The 21,202-nt window shown below is 38.7% G+C and overlaps 1 protein-coding gene across 3 annotated transcripts in view; it reads right to left on the bottom strand.

The window, feature by feature from the left end:
- ADAMTS3 (ADAM metallopeptidase with thrombospondin type 1 motif 3) overlaps positions 1 to 21,202 on the bottom strand; it is a 124,018-nt gene that overhangs the window by 73,735 nt on the left and 29,081 nt on the right. For all 3 annotated transcript variants that reach the window (XM_072117403.1, XM_072117394.1, XM_072117385.1), the window contains exon 4: positions 4,907 to 5,057. In XM_072117403.1, coding sequence (XP_071973504.1) covers positions 4,907 to 5,057 — 151 coding nt within the window. The remainder of the gene's footprint in view (positions 1 to 4,906; positions 5,058 to 21,202) is intronic.

Genomic DNA, 21,202 nt, shown 5'->3' on the forward strand with positions numbered 1-21,202 from the left:
GTAACAATCAAAACTATGGTAATTTTTTTCACATATACAAAACACAGTGACATTTTTCTCTACAGATTTTATTTGACAATATAGACTTCTTATCTTTCTGTAACTAATAGTTTTCAGCTCTGCCTTATATATTACATGCCACTGTGATAGCAATAAATTGTCTTCAATGCTCTATGCACCTGGAAAGCAGATGTGGAAAAGGTATCCAGATAAAATACAGGAACTGCATTATTGCATTATTTTAAAATTAGTTTAACTATTTCCAGTGACTATACCTTTTCTCATACCATATCCAAAACAAAAAATGTGATCAGTAACAATAAAATAATTAATAACTAAAAATTTGAATTATACATATACAGTATTGAAGGTATAAAGAAACAGTTTATAGTACCTGCGCCAACAAATTTAGAACAAATTAAAAGAAATTAAAAACTTGACATAAAAGTGTGCAAGTTTTTAATTTCTTTTAATTTGTTCTAAATTTGTTGGCGCAGGTACTATAAACTGTTTCTTTATTGTTACCAGCGACAGCCTCTACCAGTACACACATTAAGGACTTTCCCACACAACAAGCGCCAAACCCGATCATTTTTCAGTATTGAAGGTATGTTATGAAAAATGTGCAATTCCCCTTTCTACCCCCATGCTGTCAGAGGACCGCAAACTGGAGGTGTGACTGAAGAAGAATAAAAAGGTTTCCCAAGAACATTCTTTTTGTTTAATATTATCATGGTGGGCCATCAATATCATATCAGTTTGGTTCTAAATCTTAGCATCCCCATTGGTCAGCTGTTATGTGGTCTACCTTACTCAGGAGACCATTGTGGCCTCTTCATAGTTTTATCTAGTCTACTTTTGCATCCACTTGACTGTCAGTGAGGGGAGTAAGTCACAGGTGCAATACTATGCATCCTGCATCGCAGTTAATAGATGGGGTGCAGGTTGGCTGAGACAAAGGTTCCAAAAGCCAGACTACCCAATGGGAAAAATGGCTTTTCTTAGGGTATATTATCACATTAGGCTATTGGTTGAGAAGATGATGGCATATTATGCACCAATGATCGAGGTAAGTAAGTACTGTGAACAATGGATCTGCAAAAAGAAAAATGAGGGTGGATTAGCAATTCCCAAACCATGGCTATATTTTTTGGTTTCGCAAACTTAGCATTTTGCTGGATGAGGTAAAGAGGATGGGGTAAGCTTTGGAGAGGCTCCACTAAGCCTCAAGACTACACAAGTTCTTATGGGAAAGATATGAATTAAGGTTAAATATATCCTAGGAATCTCTAGATTTACTTACTACAGTCCTATTTGGCATAACCCTGCCCTTCCAAAAATTTTTCATATGGAAGGGTTCTCCCCATGGCAGGCTAAGGGGGTTCTTACCCCTAGATAATTTATACTTCAATGGCGGTAAAACATTTGAAGAACTGCGTGCACTTCACCAACTCCCCCAAGCGAGATTGTATCAACACCTGCAGCTACAGCACACGTATGACACACAAATTGGGTCTATCTCTGTCACAACTATACTTGTGGGGCCATGAGCAGAGCGTTAAGGAGTTGTTGTGTTATTGTTTTTGAATTGTAGATAGAGCTATTTTGGGTCTATGAGAGGCTTCCTTTTTTATTATACCTATATGCACTGAACAAAATAATTGCCTGTCTTAACTGTCAATGTTTGGTACTATAAACTCAATAAAATGTATCCGATATAAAAAAAATTGTATAGGCCTAGTTATGATATATTGGAAAGCATGACAGCTAGCAAATATTGAGTAAGAAAATACCAATACTAAACCAATCACCATAAATTGCAACTATAAATTACTGCTGCTCAGGAGAGAACATATTATCAATATAATTATGGCAGAGTAAAAAGACACCTTTTAGTTGATATTTCACTGTACAGCATGTAAATGAAATAGGAAGTGTTACTTCTCTAGACGAATTTGAATTCAGATGTGAAAAGTTACAAAGCACAAATTAATAGTTAAGGCTCAATGCTGCCTTTTTCAAAGCGTCAGCAAAACACTTCATCAAACACTCTGGACATTAATAAGAGGCTATTTCTAAAAGCTACCCCCTGAATATTGGCTAAGTGGCTAATTTTTTTGCCAAACCAAATTTCCCACAGAAAAGAATAATGGGTGGTAAAAAGATCTTCAGACTGACCTCTAACACTTAAACAACTCCTGATGCACAAGGCTATGAAAAGCAGGGCCAGCAACTACAGTGAGATCCTATTGAAAGCTTCAAATGGCCAGCTCTACCTCCAACAGGGGATTGAATGGAAAGCATTGTTCGGCCAGCCTCTCAGCGGAGAAGAGTGATCACACGTCCATTTCCGAAAAAAGGGGAAATTAGTTGCTTGTCTCCACATTTAGATGTGATGTTTTAATACAGGAAAGGGACAAAGGCTTCATTTCACCCTTTGTCTGATAACTGGCCATTCTGTGTTAGCTAAGGACGCCTGCCCTTGTTTGTCTAAATTCAGATAGAAGCTGTATTGTCTGGTGAACGGAGACGTATCATGTGAAATCATTTCAGCTGTCAGTACCAGGAGCATTGCTACACATGCTAATTGGATGGCATTCAGCAGTATACTATATACATTATATAATATCTACTGTATTTCTCTTTTATATCCTCCTTAACATTTATGCAGCTGTGGTGTATGGTGGCAGATCTTATGTCATATACCCTATAGGAAAAGCCATGAAAAGCACAAAATATGTCCTCTACTTAGTGGTATGTAAAACATTCAGTCTGGTTTGTGGCATATTAAAGTTAGAAATTCTATTCTCATTTACCTACAGGACTTTTCTTTAATTTGCCGTACACAGAGGGGGATCATTAGACGGCCCATTGTGTTGATTTTTGCTCTAAGGTCTAGCATTCCCAAGCAACCAGGAGCAACACTCAAATCATCCCCTATTTGTGCGCGTTTCCCACCTGTGACAAAGACACTGTCACCCAGTGTCATGACAACTACGCCATATATCCAAGAATTCAGACTAAAGAAAGCATGGAGATAAAGGCTCAATTACAAGCCTTACCATTGTTCGGAAGTAATTACTTCCAACGCATTACATACTTAGGTATTTTTTAACATGGGCTTTATGCTACTGCACCACAGATGGCATGCTCCGTATTTGCCAAATTGAAACCAATTGGAGCAAACACTTAGAGTATTTGGGCATACTGGCTGTAATGTAGACTCATAGAACAAACATACAGATGATTTATAACATTAGAGATCGCTTCACAAAGTCATTTTTTTTAAATTCCATACACAAATGCAAAAACAACAGCAACAATATAGAAGACTGTATAGAAATGTCTGCCATTTCTATTGGAATATGGTTCATACTAAATGGAAATTTTTAAGAGGTTTTATTTAGAATTTCTATTCACAGCATAAGTGATCACTAACATAAAATGTCACTATCAATTGGTGGTCTAACTAACGAATTCTTAATGAGCCACATAAAGAAAATACCATTTTTGTAAGCTCACTCTATAAAGTGTGAACACCCCACTGCATTTAATTGAGAAAAGCTAATAAAAATAAAAAAATAGATATTCTAACATAACAATTCCTTTTGTGAGCAAGGCTCTCACTCCTATTGTTCCATATGACTGTTTGTACTCTGTAATGTAGTATTTTATTTGTATTTGCTCCCTAAGATTTGTAAAGCACTATGGAATATGATTGCACTATATAAATAAAGATGATTATAAACAAGTCATTAATTGAAAATTTATATAAAATCCAGATAGTTGAAACAAACAGATGCCTATAGTGAGTCCAGCATGGTAAAAAAAAAAAAGTTCATACTAGTTCAGAACAATCCGTTCTAGTATGTAGTAAATAAAGGCTCAGGGCTTCTATAACAATCACTTAGCCGAATTGTCACTATCCAAAATAATCCCAAAGTTTTTGTTTTCACTGGTGTCTTCCCTGCTTGTACCACTGTTATATTTCAAACTTGATCTGGCAACCTAGGTGTGGGTGTACTCAGTTAACGCAGTAGAGTATCATTGACTCACAGAGTTCGCAGCAGGAAAGGATGGGAATGTGACTTGGTTTTAGTGATAGTTTCAAAATGGCCGCCTATCTGAAACAACATTTCAAATGTATCGGCCCAAAATTGCTCAACATTTTAGTATAAGGAATTCCTTCATCAGCAACAGAAATAACTCAGATCACAGACTGTAGCACTAGATCTCTACTGTGTGAAACTTAGCACCATCTTTAAACTTATGATGTCTGCTTTAAATGTCACTGATATAGAGAGGAGAAAGAAAGCTCATTTCTGTGGCGAAACCACGCCAGAATTGAAAAATCTCGGGCCAAGCCTGACAGTGGGATGTTGGTAAACACTTTATCTATAAAGCATTTTAGTCAGATTCATTTAAAATACAGATAAAATAAAACAGACTTTTAATATAAGGACAAACCTTTGATTCAAAAAACCTCCTTAGACCGGGACACACAGAGTGTAATAGCTACAGCAATTTATACTAATCTCATCCACATGCTGCATAGAAAAGCCAACGGTCTCAAATAATTTATGCTTAATCCGCAGAATTGAGTTATCGCGGCAGATTTATAATGCAGTTACTTATATTTGCATTGCAAAGTATGAACAGGAAAAAGGTAATAATCACAGCAGAAACAAGCATTTTAGATCATGGAAATGATTATATCTTCCATTAAAAAGACTTTACATCAACTTGCTCATATTTACTTACTACTTATTTACTACTTTTAATATAGAATACATACAGCGTATTGTATATTGGTCTAAAAGATAACTATAGAATGAGTGCTAGAGCTATCAGGTATGCATTTTTTTAAAGCCAGCTTTGCAGATCTGTTATGTAATTTGTGCCTGACCTGATCTGTTGGGAATGTCTTCAGGCATAACTTTCTTCGCTGTTGATCTTTTGTATATAACATGTACTCTTCCTTCTTCTTCCTCTTTTTGTTTGCCTTTCTCCAAAGGTTCAATGAAAAATTCATCCTCTGTTGTGCGTATCATGCCAGCCTAAAGACACATGAAAAAAAAACTATGAAGTTGCTTTGTAGGAATATATATGAAGGCCAAATCAATATATACAGTACATTTTTTACTTTAATTGTCTAGACATGAACAAAAAAATATATCTCACAAGTGCTGCTTCTTGAGAATCAGTAGACCCCAAAGCAGAATCAAAGCATTTTATTTAGACAAACAAAAGTGTGTTCTTTACAAACATGGAGTAGTCACATCCAAAAAGGAGAGAGTCTCTGGCTTGGATAATAGGCCGGTTGTAAGGCTCATTTAATAGTCAGAACCTGACTTACAGGGGACCTCATAAACAGCTTATAGTAGAGCGATAGTTTTTTTTTTGGGAGGGTGAAAACAATATATATTATCTTTACAGAGCAGCCAAAATTATGAGGTATTAGATCATTATAATTAACTTTTCACTATAAAGTGCTTGTCGTTTTCTTGCCAGCAGTCACATACGTATGTCCTCAATGCGTCACTAGATTTTGTCTCTACTACCTTAAGGTAGTGCTGTCAAGGTCTAGGTTCATCACAGGAATATTCACTTTCACTGACTTCACTGCCAGACCACATGTTTTGCCTTGTTCATTCTCAAAGTTTCTTTCAGGTAAAGCAGCACAAGCGTATGACTAAGCCTTCGTTGAAATAATAAAGTCATCTGTTTCCATCATTTACTCCATTTTATGGGTAGTGCATTTCTCAAATGTTATGTAACTATCCTAACTGTGGCTACTACAGCATTATACTCTTCTTTAGCAGTGCCAGGGCCTGAAATAATTGAACTTTGCAGGCTTTATTCTGGAAGAAGTCAGTGCAGCACAGTCTAGCTTCTGTTTCTATACAGCAATATTAGAATGGCAGAATGCCACTGCATGCCAATATGTTTCTTGCCATATGCAAAGTAAACTACAACCAGGAGTTGCCATGTTACAAATAGGTATCTTTCCAATTGGCTCACCAAAGCCATTGGGGGTCATTTACTAAGGGCCCGATTCGCGTTTTCCCGACGTGTTACCCGAATATTTCCGATTTGCGCCGCTTGTACATGAATTGCCCCGGGTTTTTGGCGCACGCGATCGGATTGTGGCGCATCGGGGCCGGCATGCGCGCGACAGAAATCGGGGGGGCGTGGCCGAACGAAAACCCGACGTATTCGGAAAAACCGCCGCATTTAAAAACGGAAAATGTGTCGCTTGGGGAGCGCTCACCTTCACCTTCTATGGGATGGTGCATTCCGGGGCGTTAAGATTATTTTCGGCGCTGCAGCGCCACCTGGTGGACGGCGGAGGAACTACCATCTTAAATCCCAGCCGGACCCGAATCCTGTGCAGAGAACGCGCCGCTGGATCGCGAATGGGCCGGGTAAGTAAATGTGCCCCATTGTCTGCAAAAGCAATTTTCATTATTTTGACCTATTCAGGAGAACATGTGGATAAAAGAGCTCACACCAAGGAAAATTATGCTATTTGTGCAATGTATATCTCTTGTGTTGGTTAATGCCAAGTTAAAAAAAAGCTTGGGGAATACCCACCCAGCTAAAAATTAAAATAATTCCAGTGTGCTTTACAGGAAACTCTCTTTGTATACAATTTTATGTGCAGTTGAATGCAAACCATAGTGTTAACAATACCTCTTCAGTTATCCCCTAGTTCCATTATTATGCATCTTTCATGGTCCCACACAGAAAATTAATCGTTTACTAAGCTGCATTGGTGATAGAATTGAACAGGTGAGCGGAATATTACTTTCTTTTATTATTATAACCTTCCTATAACCATACTTTTTTATTAATTTTATAGTGTAACAGCCCCTATATGCTACGTAACTTTTGACATTTTCTTGATATTAACCCACACATTTATATCCTTTCAGCTAGCTAATACTAGAAGGCTGAACAAATGTGGACAACTCCAAAATCTCCTAAAACATTATTATATACTCTCCAATATACTCAAACCAAAGTACCTGTAAATATTGTAGGAGCATAGCAACTGATCTGTTTTTGACAACACCCACATATGGAATATATATATATATATGTGAAAGAACCACTATATTCATGTATTTGAGCATCATAACAGGGCAAAATGTATTTTACATCTACTTAACCATTATGTTTGTCAGTTTGTATCAGTTTACTTGGTCCTGTGTATGTGCATATAAAACTGGTAATAGGCTTCCTTCCAACAGATAGAAATCAAGATCATGAACTAGAAAAGTCATAATTCTAGATAAACATATCTAATTGGATAAACATATACTTTAGATATGCCCCCTTTCCTCTTCATTGTCCAATTTGGCTATGGAAGCCCTAGCTCTTAAAATTAGACCGGACCCCATTTACCCTTCCATATCCACAGCTAACCTTCAAGACTGCATTGTCCATCATGCTGACAATGTGGTATTTTTATACAACCTTTGAGGGGACTGCTACATATCAGTGATTAGGGAAGTTGGTTTATATTCTGGATTTCAAATTAACCGGGGCAAATCTGTCTATTTGCCTATTAGGTTGCAGTACACAAGGGGATGACACCCACATTTAAAGGAAACCTACCACTTGTAGTGGCAGGTTTCCGATGGCAATACCGGGCACCAGCTCAGGGTGAGCTGGTGCCGGAGCTTATTTTAGTTAGTGTTTTAAACCGCGGTATCGCGGTTTAAAACACTTTTTAAACTTTATAGCCGGCGCAGGCAGGTACGCGCGCGGCTCTCATTCACTTCCTATGTAGCCGCGCGCACGGTAAGCGCCGAGCGCGTACCTGCCTGCGCCGGCTATAAAGTTTAAAAAGTGTTTTAAACCGCGATACCGCGGTTTAAAACACTAACTAAAATAAGCTCCGGCACCAGCTCACCCTGAGCTGGTGCCCGGTATTGCCATCGGAAACCTGCCACTTCAAGTGGTAGGTTTCCTTTAAGGACTTAGAATAATTGAGGCCTTTAAGTATCTTGGAGTTAAATGTGCTGCAACTTACCATAATGACTAGCACCCTCTACATGCATTTATAAGGAACAAGTTTGAGGCATGGAAAAATCTACCCTTTTCAGTGGCTGGACAGATCAACCTAGAAAAACTAATATTACTCTCTAAAAACCTATACAGAGTTCAACACTGTCAGCAGTGACCCCAATTGCTAAATTCTTCTTCCATGAATTAGAATCCTTAACTACCACATTTATATGGAGTAACTCCCTGGTTAAGCTTAGCTTGCACAAATTGATGCATCCCAAGACCCAGACAGGAAATGCCCAAATCAATAATTTTACTATCCAGCAGGATAACATCAATATTCATATACAGGCAGTCCCTGGGTTACATACAAGATAGGTTCCATAGGTTTGTTCTTAAGCTGAATTAGTATGCAAGTCGAAACTGTATATTGTATCATTGTAGATCTAGAGAAAAAATTTTTTGCTCCAGTGACAACTGGAGTTTCAAATTTTTTTTGCTGTAATTGGAACAAGGATTATCAATAACGCTTCACTACAGACTCTTTACAGCTGATCATTGCAACCTGGGACTATAATAAAGCCTTATCAGCCCAGAACACCCATATCCAGATACCCATTGACTGGAGTGTTTTTATGTCAAGGACCATAAGGTCTTGTCTCTGCTATGTATATCCATTTCAGTTTTGTTAGAATCACACACCACAGTCTCACCATCTGTCAATTACAGGCTGAGCCAATTGTATATTATCTACCAGACTTACCTCCAACCTGTTATCCACTGCATGTTCTAGATGCCACCCACCTGCATAGATTTCTGGCACATGATTTGAACAGGTCCTTCAATTTACAGATTTTTGAATTTTTTTTAAAGGACATCTACCACCAGGATGAACGACTGTATCCAAATAAGCGTGAGGGGCTCCAGGCTCCATTAACACTCCTTCATCCTGATGGTAGATGCCCTTTAATTCATTATTCTTTAAATTATGTAAATGATGTAAATCAGCATCCCCCCTCATGCATTGTGGACATTTAGAGTCCTTTCTAAAACCAATTATTTTCATTCTTTTTTGTGACCAATATGTTCTATATATGATATAATATTGTGCCTGAAGAAACCGCAGATTGTATGAAAGAGAGGGTTTTCGCCCTCAGAATGTCATCCCCTTTCTCTTGGCCGAGATCCTTCAAGTCTTCTTTAAATTCCATTTAATTGCATATTCCTATAATTATCCCCTAGTTGTATCCCAAATTACCTCTGAATGTCTTCCAGAGATACTAACTGGTTATTTCCTATCACATCCCCTACAAGTTTGATACCTTTCTTTCCCCAATATTGTCTTCCCACAAACTTTTGTCCGCTAAACAGATATTCACCAGCTACCGCAGGTAGTAATTATTGTCATTCAGTAATTTAAAAGTATAAATTGTGCATTGATGGAGTGATGACTTTTAAAGATGTTGAACCATGGTTTATCAGAACTTATTTTTATTACAGTCAGAAATCCAGCAGGTATCTAGCACTTTTGTCTGAGAAGTTTTTAGGAATTTTCCTCTCATCCACTCAAATTCGCTCACTTTTCATAACTCCCTCCTTTATTTTTCTCTTGGACAATTGCAGGTGGTTGACAGAGCCCTAGCCTGCCATTACTTAAATAGAAGCCCCACTGAAAAGGATCAAGAGCTCTGTGTTTCATCAATTTAATATCCCTGCATTAACGCCAGCCAAGCAGACACAGAGCCCATGCCAAGAGAAACATATGGGACTCAGCTGAAGGGGGGCCAGTTTTTAGAGACAGCTCTGTAGTCTAAACTTCTTAAGGAGTCGGTATAAGCATGCTTTCATTCAAAAGGTGCTGCTTCGTCTAAAAACACAGATTCAGCTCAAACACTGCTACCTTTCACCCTCCCTGTTAGCTTAAGGTGTACTTAGTTCAATGGTTGTAAGATGCCTGCGTCACAGATACCTGCTGCTTGTACCTTTTTTCTTTTCCACTTTTTCTAACCTTACAAGAAAAAAATATCAAGAAAACATAAATATAACATGGAAAAATGTCTCTTTTGTGTTATATTAACTCCCTCTGCAGATGTTTTCCCCTTTCTAAACACTGAAAATCAACATTTACATTGAATCAATCTTGATTATATTCAGAAAACAATATGTTGACCCAATTGGATGTTGCCAGTAAGTATATCCTTTTTTTGTTTGTCCAGTGAGATACAATTTTGGGAAAAGGGAGAATTGGTAAAAAAAAAATAAAACAGACAATGCTCATCTAACTAATCCCTACAGCAGCATGCATTTTTGCTTTGCAATGAGGCAGGTCAGTGCTGCGACCATTAAAAATTTTAATTTGGTGTATTATTTTTGTATCGCTATGCACATATATATACATGAATAAAAATAAAGAATATGCTACAGTATGGATTTTTGGTTACTGTAAAACAGCCTACATCATTACCACTTTTATTGCTCTCACAGATACTTATGTGATCCCTTCCAGTCACGTATTAAAAGTCAAAGCAAACGCAAAGAAAAAATTCAGATGGTCATCACCAGTTACTGGGAAATCTCTTGTACTTAGTCTCTTTTCCCAGAATAAAACAGTGGAAATGTCCATAGTCTGCATCTGTTCACAGAGTCCATTCACTTTCCAGAACTTCTAACATTATACAGACAGCAAACAACCTTTTTATAAGTTAAGTCTGAGTCACTCATTGAAATCAGAGAATTATTCCAATGCTCACATTCTTTGATTAATGGAATTAATATACAGAAATTGTAGAATTCAAAATTATAAGATCCTCCAGGTTATCAGATTTTTCTTTTTAAGATTTAAGATTTTTGAACCTTGTCTCACAATATGTGCAATCCTAGCTGTAAGCAGCATGATGTCGAGCAGCAGGAGCGGAGCAGATTGTTAGATAGTGAGGGAGAAAAAACATCAGTTTACCTTTAACATTACACAAATCCTTATTTTTAGGTTTAGGAGTCCAGTGTGTGGTCCTGTTCAGTGAATGAAGGCTATCTCTGTATTCACAGTCATACAAAAACTGTCAATCACTGAAAATGATCAGCTACTGGACTCCTAAGTACAGAAAGGTCAGAGATGTCAATGAATAAAATACAAGTGTAATCAATTACCTCAAAACCATGATATTGCCAATAGATGGAAAACAATGACCAGCTCCTTATAAAACAAATTATAAATTACACACAAAAAATACATATAAAATCCTACACAAATTATCAGGAGCGAATTAAAGGAAAGCTACCATTTGTTTTCATGCATTGTGAACCAAACATACATTGAGAATGCTGTAGCAACTTTGTATAGCACTGTGTAATCTGTGTGTGCTATGTAAATAAAGAAAATATTATTATTAATCCTTGATCTGAGTGATTTTGCTCAAAAGGCTATTATAAAATGCAGGACCTTGGGAAAGCTGGGTTGCACATTGGCTGCAGTTCATAAACACATTACACAGAGCAACCTGAACTGTCCAGAAAGGACTAATCAACCTAAACTGAATGACTCATACATAGCAGCTGGAGGGGTGGTTCAGCGATTGATAACTTCTGCCTGTCAGGGATAACACAGTGATGACGTATTCTCGGGTTATGCTGGGCCAGACAAGGCTGGAGCAGCACATAATTAGGGTAAGAGGAGAAGCACCACGTGAGCCACAGGAGCGACAGAGCCTCACTATCATAATTTTATAATAGTTTTTTCAGTAAAACCACTGATAAAAAATTAGAAATAAAAAAATATTGGCTGAGATTCATCTGTACTATGTGCAGTTTGCCTTAGGAATGTGCAGATTGCACCAGATTATTAAATACGGGCTCACGGTCTTCAATTTTCTGACGCAACCTGCACAGCTCTGGAAGTAGGCACCAACTTTTTTTTGGTGCACCTTTATCATAGAGTGTGGCGCAAACTCCTACTAAACACTAACACGCCCCTTTAGATGCACATTTCTTCTGTCTTGCTGGACACAGCCACAGCAAGAAACACTTCTTAAATAGATGTGCAAGCTCTAAAGATTTTTCTTTTCAGAGCAAAGTAGGACAGAAAAGTGAAGCAGCCAGAATTATAGGTTAAATTTTTAAATATGGTTCAACATTTTGATTGCATTTTTATGTCTCTGCCAGATCCCTACCGGCAATGTTTTTGAGAACAGGTAGGAATTAAAATAAGGAGCTGACGGACACTAATGTAAGAATTAGAAAGGCCATGAGGTCAAGGAAGACTAACAGTTGCTCACATGAGGAGACAGTACTAGAGGTCAGGTCAAATGCCTACTCCCAGTCTACCCATCATCTTGTCATAATAGCGGTTATTCATCTAGACCAGGGGTCAGGAACCTTTTTGGCCGAGAGAGCCATGAACGCCACATATTTTAAAATGTTATTCTGGAAGAGCCGTACCATGTGTACATGCCCCCTAGTAGATAGGTAGTCCCAGGGTCACGGGCCCCTGCAATCTAGGTCTCGGATCGCAGGCACACCTGTGCCCCTCTCTGTGGCGGCGCCCCTTTCCGAGCTCTTTCAACTCACCACTTTCCGTCCCCCGGCTGGCCAGCACGTGTGCCGTCACTCGCGGATTTAGGGGCACTTCCCACTTTCGTAGTTCCTATAAAGACCGGGGGCTACCAGATAGGTAGCCATAGCACATGTCCCCCAGTATATAGGTAGCCACAGCACATGCCCCCAGTATATAGGTATCTGCAGCACATACTCCCGTTAGATAGGTAGCCACAGCACATACTCCCAGTAGAAAGGTAGCCACAGCACATACTCCCAGTAGAAAGGTAGCCACAGCACATACTCCCAGTAGATATTTAGCCACAGCACATACTGCCAGTAGATAGGTAGCCACAGCACATGCCCCCAAGTAGATAAGTAGCCACAGCACATACTCCGAGTAGATAGGTAGTCACAGCGAAAAAAAAAAAAAAAAAGAATATTCACTTACCAGCGCTCCCTGCAGCCAGCTCCTTATTGCTCCCACGTTCTTCTCTTTGAGCCAGGCGATGGTGCCTGGGTCATACAAAGGATGTAGGCTGCGGTAACATCGCTGCCTGTGTCCAGTGATCAGTCTAAGGCCCCTTTCCCACTTGCGTTTTTCACGCACGTTTTCTGCGCATGCTTTTGACGCGCAGAACTTGCATTGCACTCTGACCCATTGTGATCAATGGGTCTTTGCAGACTTGCATTTTTTTTCACGCACACATGCGCGTTTTTTTTTAACGTGCGTTTAAATCTCGACATGCTCTACTTTTGCAAGTCACGTGCGTGAAAAACACACCATACAAGTCTATGGAGACGCATCAAAAATGCATTGCACTCTGAGACACTTGCCAGTGCAATGCAAGTGCAATGCGTTTTTCACGCATCAATTGCCATAGAAAAGATAGAGCTCAGCCCTGAGTCCCTTTCACGCGCATTATCTGTGCGTGAAAAACGCATTGAAATTGCATTGAAAACGCGCGTGAAAAACTGAGACACTGAACAAACTCTGACTGAAAACTGATTGAACTCTGATGCAAAATGTGCGTTTTTCACTGACCAAACCCTGATCGCACCCTGATCAGACTCTGACATGACTGCAATGCAAGTGTGAAAGGGGCCTAAGACACACACAGCAGCCATCACTATGTATTAAAGATCTGTCTGAGAGCCAGATGCAGCCAACAAAAGAGCCATATCTGGCTCCCGAGCCATAGGTTCCCTACCCCTGATCTAGACCTACAGTAGTTAACAAGTCATTGCTACAGGACTGTGTCTTGTTTTCCATCAATACAACAGGAAATGTAGACATGAATTACTTTTCTACACAGTAAAGAAAACAGGCTAAAAGGTTTGATGTAAAAAAAAAGGTCTCCTATCCTATTATCTAGCATCCTGCGGATCCACTTCCAGTGCTGCCAATGTGCTCCAGTGAATTCACATTGTAGTGAATTCACCAGTGAATGGAGTTGAGCTGCAATACCATAAACAAGCATCTTGTACAGCAGTGAGCTTGGTAAGAAGTAAAGAAACATTGGTGCTCTTTGAGTGTTGTCGTCTCTTCATATGACAAGTCTTGGAAAACCCCTTTAAGTTGTCAAAGTTTAGCATTTCTCAGTTCACTCAATTAGCCAATAAAAGATATTGTATAGACTCATGGCTAATACCAATACCTTAAATAGGTCAACAGTATTTAAAGACTTGGTCACAAGTACAAATAGAACCATAGTACAATAGTACATAGTACATAGTACAATAGAGTTCTTTATCAACTCAGTATCAGAACAAAACTATGCTTTCATTTGGTTTCACTTTGATTTAATTTACTGTAGTACACGTGCTAGAAGACATCAAAAATATCAATAACATCATAGGAGGAACTTATATACATATTATGCCCGTTTCCCTACATGCTTCTTTTTCAAAATGTGGGCATGTCAGTAGACCACGGACGTTAGATTTATTAAAATTTACACCAGAAATTTAACAAAATATTCTGTTGTATTGAGTAGAGGCACCTAATTCATTATGCATTATGTATTTACTACCATGTTAAAGGGAACCTGTCAATACAATTTTACATTTTAACCTTAAAACAGGTTCTCGCAGGCCGTTTTACTTCAATTACCTATTAAAAACATATAAAAGTATACCTGCCAACAAAAGGATCAAGTAATGGCTGCAAGTCCCCATATCATCACAACTCTCCTAGCTTTCTCCCTCCCTCCTCCCCCTTCCCTCAGATGGGAGCCAACCCTGTGCTGCAAGCTAATCTGAGTCAGCTAAAATAAGAGGGATGAGGGAGCAGGAGGGAGGTGAGAGTGAGAACTGGTAGAGCTGTGATGACAAAGGATTATCACAGACACCTCAGTGACTCAATCCTTTTGGAGGAGCCAGGTATACACTTATACAACTGAACGGAACTAAAAATGTTAATTATAAAAGAAAATTGGTAATTAGTTTTAAAAATCTGTCATTAGGTGAAAATGTGAAATACTGATAACTGGTTCCCTTTAAAAAGATCTACATTGTCGAAAAAATTACACTTTTGAATACTTACCACTTCATCAATACTTTCTATATACTGTTTGCTTTAAATCATAGTGTGTCCTTGTAGTGTTTAGTACAATTTCTTCTCTTTTATGGGTTTATGAATAATGGCCCTACACTAAGGTTAGAGAGTCCTGCAGTTCCTTGGATGTTCTTCTGGGATGTTTTGTGACTTCCTGTATTGGCAGGTCATCCACTCCTTGGAAATTAAACACTGTTCCAAATCTGCTTTCTTTGCAAATAATGTCTCATTCTGCTAGAAATGGATATGTAGCAGTTTGCAGATTTATTCATTCGAACAACAATATTCCTGATCATCTAAAGAGGTTTACAAAGGAACTGTCATAACAGTTGTTACCATTAGACCATACAGTAGTGATATTCATTACCAAAAAAAAAAAAAACAGTACTCGGGGGGTGGACCTAATTTTTTGTGGAGATAAAACTATTAATTCAAAACTACGATCTCAATCAGGACAATTGTCCAGACTCCACAATCCAAGCTGCAGTCCAACATCACACTGAAATCTGTTTCAAGTACCATTCAATGGGATTGGGGTGAATATATGTGCATTATTCTCCATCCTGTGTACATCCACTTCGGTTTCATGCTACATGTGTGCAGTCCATGCATATGGCATGTAAAAATGTTAATGGTGTGCTAGTGAAGTTTTGCAGCCATGTTTGAAAAATGATATGAATGATAATGAGTTTACATAATGATAAGAACACTCAAAACACAAATAAAAGCCGTAACCAAATGGAGAAATTCATTAGAGTAGCAGAGGGAAAGAACAACCAGTCACTGGAAAGTTTTCAAATATCTGATCCTATTGACATAATGGCGCCAGGGTCATCATGGGACTGCAGCATTTGGGCAGCTTGAAGGAAGAAATGAATCCTTTTTCACTGTACATAAAGATTGGTAAGAATTACCAAATATCTATGTGTAGGCTGATGTTGAAACACAAAAATAAATCAAATGCAAGTTGGAAGAAATTATTCTAATCAAGGTCCCAACATGAATCCTTTAGAGATGCTCTGCCAGGTCCTAAAACGTTTGTCCAATCGACTTTTTAACAGTTTTCATAAAGAAAGAAGGTATATTTTTTAATGACGTCTAATACCCAACTGAATTCAGGAGGTAATTTTTACTGGTGCCATTGCCTGGACTATGACAATGGTGGCGAACCTACAGCACAGAGCCTTCTTTGTGGGCACCCAAGTCATTGCCTCAGCACAAAGTTAACCAGACACAACTCAGAGAATCTTCCTGCAGTCCCAGGCTACTCTCAGAGCTATTTTATAGCAACACATCCGTGGCTTCTTCAGACTGTAGGGCCCTTGATAATATTGATACAAAAAGTGTCTAACTGCTGGATATACTGGGGGGGAATTTATCAATTTTCTGGTGTTCAAACCAAGAGAAATTGCTACTTTTTATACCCCTATGCCACCTCCATGCCAAGAGGGTGAAGAGTGGCATGGAAAAGCAGAGGAATGGGCCAGATTGGGGCCACATTTGCTATAGTTTGTGTCAGGCTCCGGGCACAGGCTACAACAGAATTCCATGGCAGGTTGGACCTGGCATAGAATTCACCAGAGTCAAAGGTTAGATGCATTGGGGAGCATTTATTAATTGTGTTGCAGGATCATACGAGAAGAGGATGATGAGATTCACCCTACACTCGGTAAAGCTGTATCTACATGAAACCTCCAGAGAGTAACCGGATTACACACCCTCTTAAAATTACAAGATCATACAATTACCTCTATATTCTTTCTTGTGTGTTGTATGTAACAGAATCAATGTAGAGTAGAAATTCCCCTGCTACACTCCTTCAGGGTCAGGAAATCGAGTCCCTAAACTAATTTTTCACATCCCACTCATGCTCCCATGCCCTCAAGCAGCTAAAGTTTCACCTAAAAGAAAATGGTAGCTGCAGATTTAACCCTTTTCCCTTGGGATGTTGTTTATTACTGTGCCCTCATGTCCCTTGTCTTTCACACTACTTCTACCATAGAAAAAGATTTTACACAAAACAGATCTTAATGGGTTGTGCGAAGGAATTTCAGGGCATGGGTCACATCTTTACTTCACAGAATGATGTGGTCTTCATTACTATTGCACAAAACAGCAATAAACACAGGTTTAAGCTGACACATTTCACATAGCACTAAAGGGATATCCCTCATCCCAGTGAACGAATGTCAAATGGTGAAGAAAAACATGGCTCCTGACATATCAGGTACACAAACGTAATAACTGTACTTTATATTCTGCTTAAACTACTGCTTGTCCTGAGCTGTGAGGAGCACACATGGACATTGAACAGTAAATTCCCTTCTTCCCTCATCTCAGGGCACAGGGATATACTGTAGATTTACAGAAGTAAACAGGTACTGAAATAGTCAATCTCTTCACAGGTTAATCCTTGTAACCTGAATCAAAGTTCTTATTGACTGCGGAGCTTACGGCAAATTTGAAAGTGCATTCTGAAGGAACTATGTACAGAGGACATATTCAGTGATGACTTTTTGATGTAGTGTGTTTATTCAGTGCAGCAGTACTGTATCTGAAATTGGAGCTGCATGGTCTGGAGGTGCATGAGGGGAGCAGAGGAATAGGAGTGCAATTACTCATGAGTGCAAGTGCTCAAAACATGGTGACATGTTGGCATCCAGGGGGCGTTAGCAAGTACAAAGCAAAGGATTTTTATATGTTTATGTAGAATGCTGCTCATCTGCTTTCCTCACTCTGATCCAGAGGTTGTTCTCAAACCACGTTTTAGCTATAGAACAAAAATAGTAAAAAAAATATTTTCACTATTTTCTCCCCAAAGTGAATGTGTATTACCTTTTGCATACATTTTAAGGGTTTCTTTTTTTAAATGTTTTTCTTCACCCACCTTGAAAACTCACCAACATCTTTTCACTATTTTTCTTTTCTTTTAAGGGGTAGGTCTAGGCAGATATACAGTGTGGTATTTTTTTTTTTATCAAAGATTCAGAAGGCACTCTCCAACCCCACCCAATCATGGTTGATATTGGTTCTCTGGTCTAAACAGGGCAGTGTCTCTATTACATTAATATCTGTTCTCTCTCTGAACTATTGTCCCAGTAGCTTGACTGGCTACTTTGTCCTCTTTTATTGGAAATTCCTTCCTACTTTAAGGATGCTAAAGCTTTCCTTGGGGTTATAAGTTATATCCACTGGTGTGACAGTTATACTCTCACATCAGTTGATGTTGAAGCCTGTACACCAGGATTCCACAGGACTTGGGGCTGGAGTGTACCTGTGATATCTTTATCAATAGTTAGAAAAGTTCCCACTACATTTATTTTGTGTGTAAAGATTTACATTTTGTTTTGTGTCATAATGCCTTCTTGTTCGTTGACAGATAGTTTCTCCAGAGAACTAATACGGCTATGGGCACCCCTTTTGCTTGTACCCTTGCCAATTCATTTCTTGTCTGTTTTGAGTGCCACTAAATCTTTTCCCTGGACAACCCCCGACTTGCAGGCTTTCCACCAATATGTAGACAGTATTTTTAATAAATGGGATGTCCACACACCCGATTTTTTATTAGTAGAATACCTTAAATGCCACAACCAGATGAGTATGCGGCCCACTGCTCCATTTGGAGGAAAATAATTATAGACTTTTTGGATGTCAAGGAAGTAGGTGAAGAATTACAAACATCAACCTTTAAAATATTTATGGACACAAATGCTATCCTCCAATTCAGAAGCTTTTATCACATGCATAGTAAAAATAGTCACTTCCTCAATTTGAGGATACTTAACAGTGATTACGATAAGTTTGTGTCACAAGCTAGTGAAAACAGCTTAAAAGGAAACCTACCACAAGGATTGTGCTATCAGAAATAGATGTGATTGTCTCCTCCCTCCCTCTGCCCTAATCTGTAATTTAATAATCCTGAAACCTACCCTAACTTGTTAAAAACTTTATTTTAGTAATATGTAAATTAACTGCAGAGGCTACTAGGGTGTGTACTAACTTGGCCAGGCACTGGGAGCTAAGGCTAGCACACACCCCAGTAGCCTCTGCAGTTAATTTACATATTACTAAAATAAAGTTTTTTTTAACAAGTTAGGTTATGTTTCAGCATTATTGATTTAAAGATTCTGATAGTAGATTCCTCATGGTAGGTTTCCTTTAATAAGGTACTTACAAAAGCATCCATTTTTCTCAAGAAGATTTGTTTCAACCTAAAAAGAGTAAGCCACAATACAAACGGAACTAGCAGATTTTCCTTTAAAATTTAGTTCTTGTGAGGATATTATCTGTTCTATTATTCATAAGTGAATCTTCAAACCAAATTCACAGGATTTTACCAGCACTCGCCCACTTATTACCTTTAGATGTAGCCCCACCATAAGAAAGTCACTAGTTCATAGTAGATTTTCTACCCCACATTCCACATGGTTGAAAAAGGGAATCCTGAATGGGAGTTATATGTGTGGGTTCTGTAAAAAGCATTAATTTTGGAGGTCAGTCGCAGAAGGTGTTCATTTCATCTAGGTCTATTTACGTTGCATATGTTGTCTTTTGTCAATGCAGACGTTATTGACAAAAGACAAAACGATACGAAAACTGTTTGTCCATTTTAGATCACTGGGAATGGGTTCCATTCTCTGTTGAATAAATCCTATCTCTCTTGCTCATGGCCATGTAATGGGGATGTTTTTTCAGCTAAGTTAAGGACACATTACTTTCCATTGGGTCTGCTCACAGCGCAGTGCGCCAAGCCAACAAACCAGATCCTATTCCTGCCCATTTTTGCGGTCCAGGCAAAGCACTATCTGCCCTAAACTTGATACATTACTTGCAGTGATTTTCAAAAGCAATTTAAGATGTCTGGTTTCTCCAGCACCTTATATACATTATAAGCAGCCTGTGTAAAAATACATACATAATCATGTCTAAATAATATATCAATAATACCGGAGACTCCAAAGCTGTGAATAAGAATACTGGAGACCCGAAAACAGAAAATAATTATCCTAGAAACCTCACAAGTTGGAGATAAATAAAACTGGAGACCCAATAGCATGACAAAAAATACATGAGACCCCAAAGGAAAGGCTAATAATGATGGAGCTCCAGAGCCAACAAATAATACTGGAGATGGAAGTATTCAATGTTCTCTGCCCGGACAGGAGGTTGCAGGCTGCAAGTTGCACATCCCAGATCCTAATACAATAGTCACGAATAAAGGTTCTAGGGCAAAACAATAAACACACTGGGGCATTTACTAAGGGTCCGAACGCCGCATTTTCTTCGGGTTTCCCGACGTTTTACCGTTTTGCCCTGAATTGCCCGCGATCGGGCAATGTGTCGCTCAGCGCCGGCTTGCATGTGACACCAATCGGGGGGCATGGACGTTGGACAACCCGACTGATTCAGACAAACCGCGGAATTTAAAAAGCAAATTATGTCGCAAGATCAGCACTCACATGCACCGGAAAGAGGAAGGTGAACTCCGGCGGACCTCAGCGGGGGAAGTGACAGATGCAGGAAATTGAATGCACGATCTTAATGAATAGCGGCAGACCCGCAAGTAAATGTGCCCCACTGTTTATATCACTAAAATGTAGAAAATAAACAAAATTTTTTAAAACTGAAGAATTATGTATTATCAAAAAATTCTTCACAGACAACCCAACGGTGGTAAATCAGTTTGCTAAATAAGTATATGCAAAAACATTTTCAGTTACACTAGTGTCTTCCTGGAACTTCTAATAAACTCAGTAATACTATAAATCCAATTGTGCTGATTCAGATAAACAGTAGCAGGGATTCTATTTAAAAAAACTAACACTCTTGTAGACGATTTATTTTGCCAGCAGTATTCCAAAATAGCAGAGAATTTTCAGATAACAAAATGAAACACAAAAACAACCCACAGAATAATAATCTACATAATCTACACCTCAAATCGCAATGTACTCAAATAAACATGGCAGATGAGAGCACTTCAAGTGAAAGGACTTCCCATGTTAGCCTTAAATGAGAGTTTAGGTGCTTGTCAAGAAGTTTCCAACACATTTCCATTCTCAGCACAATCTCTGTATATTTGGAACTATTAACTGTGCCTTT

The sequence above is a fragment of the Engystomops pustulosus genome, chromosome 1 (assembly GCF_040894005.1).
Source record: "Engystomops pustulosus chromosome 1, aEngPut4.maternal, whole genome shotgun sequence".
In the NCBI taxonomy this organism is placed as follows: domain Eukaryota; kingdom Metazoa; phylum Chordata; class Amphibia; order Anura; family Leptodactylidae; genus Engystomops; species Engystomops pustulosus.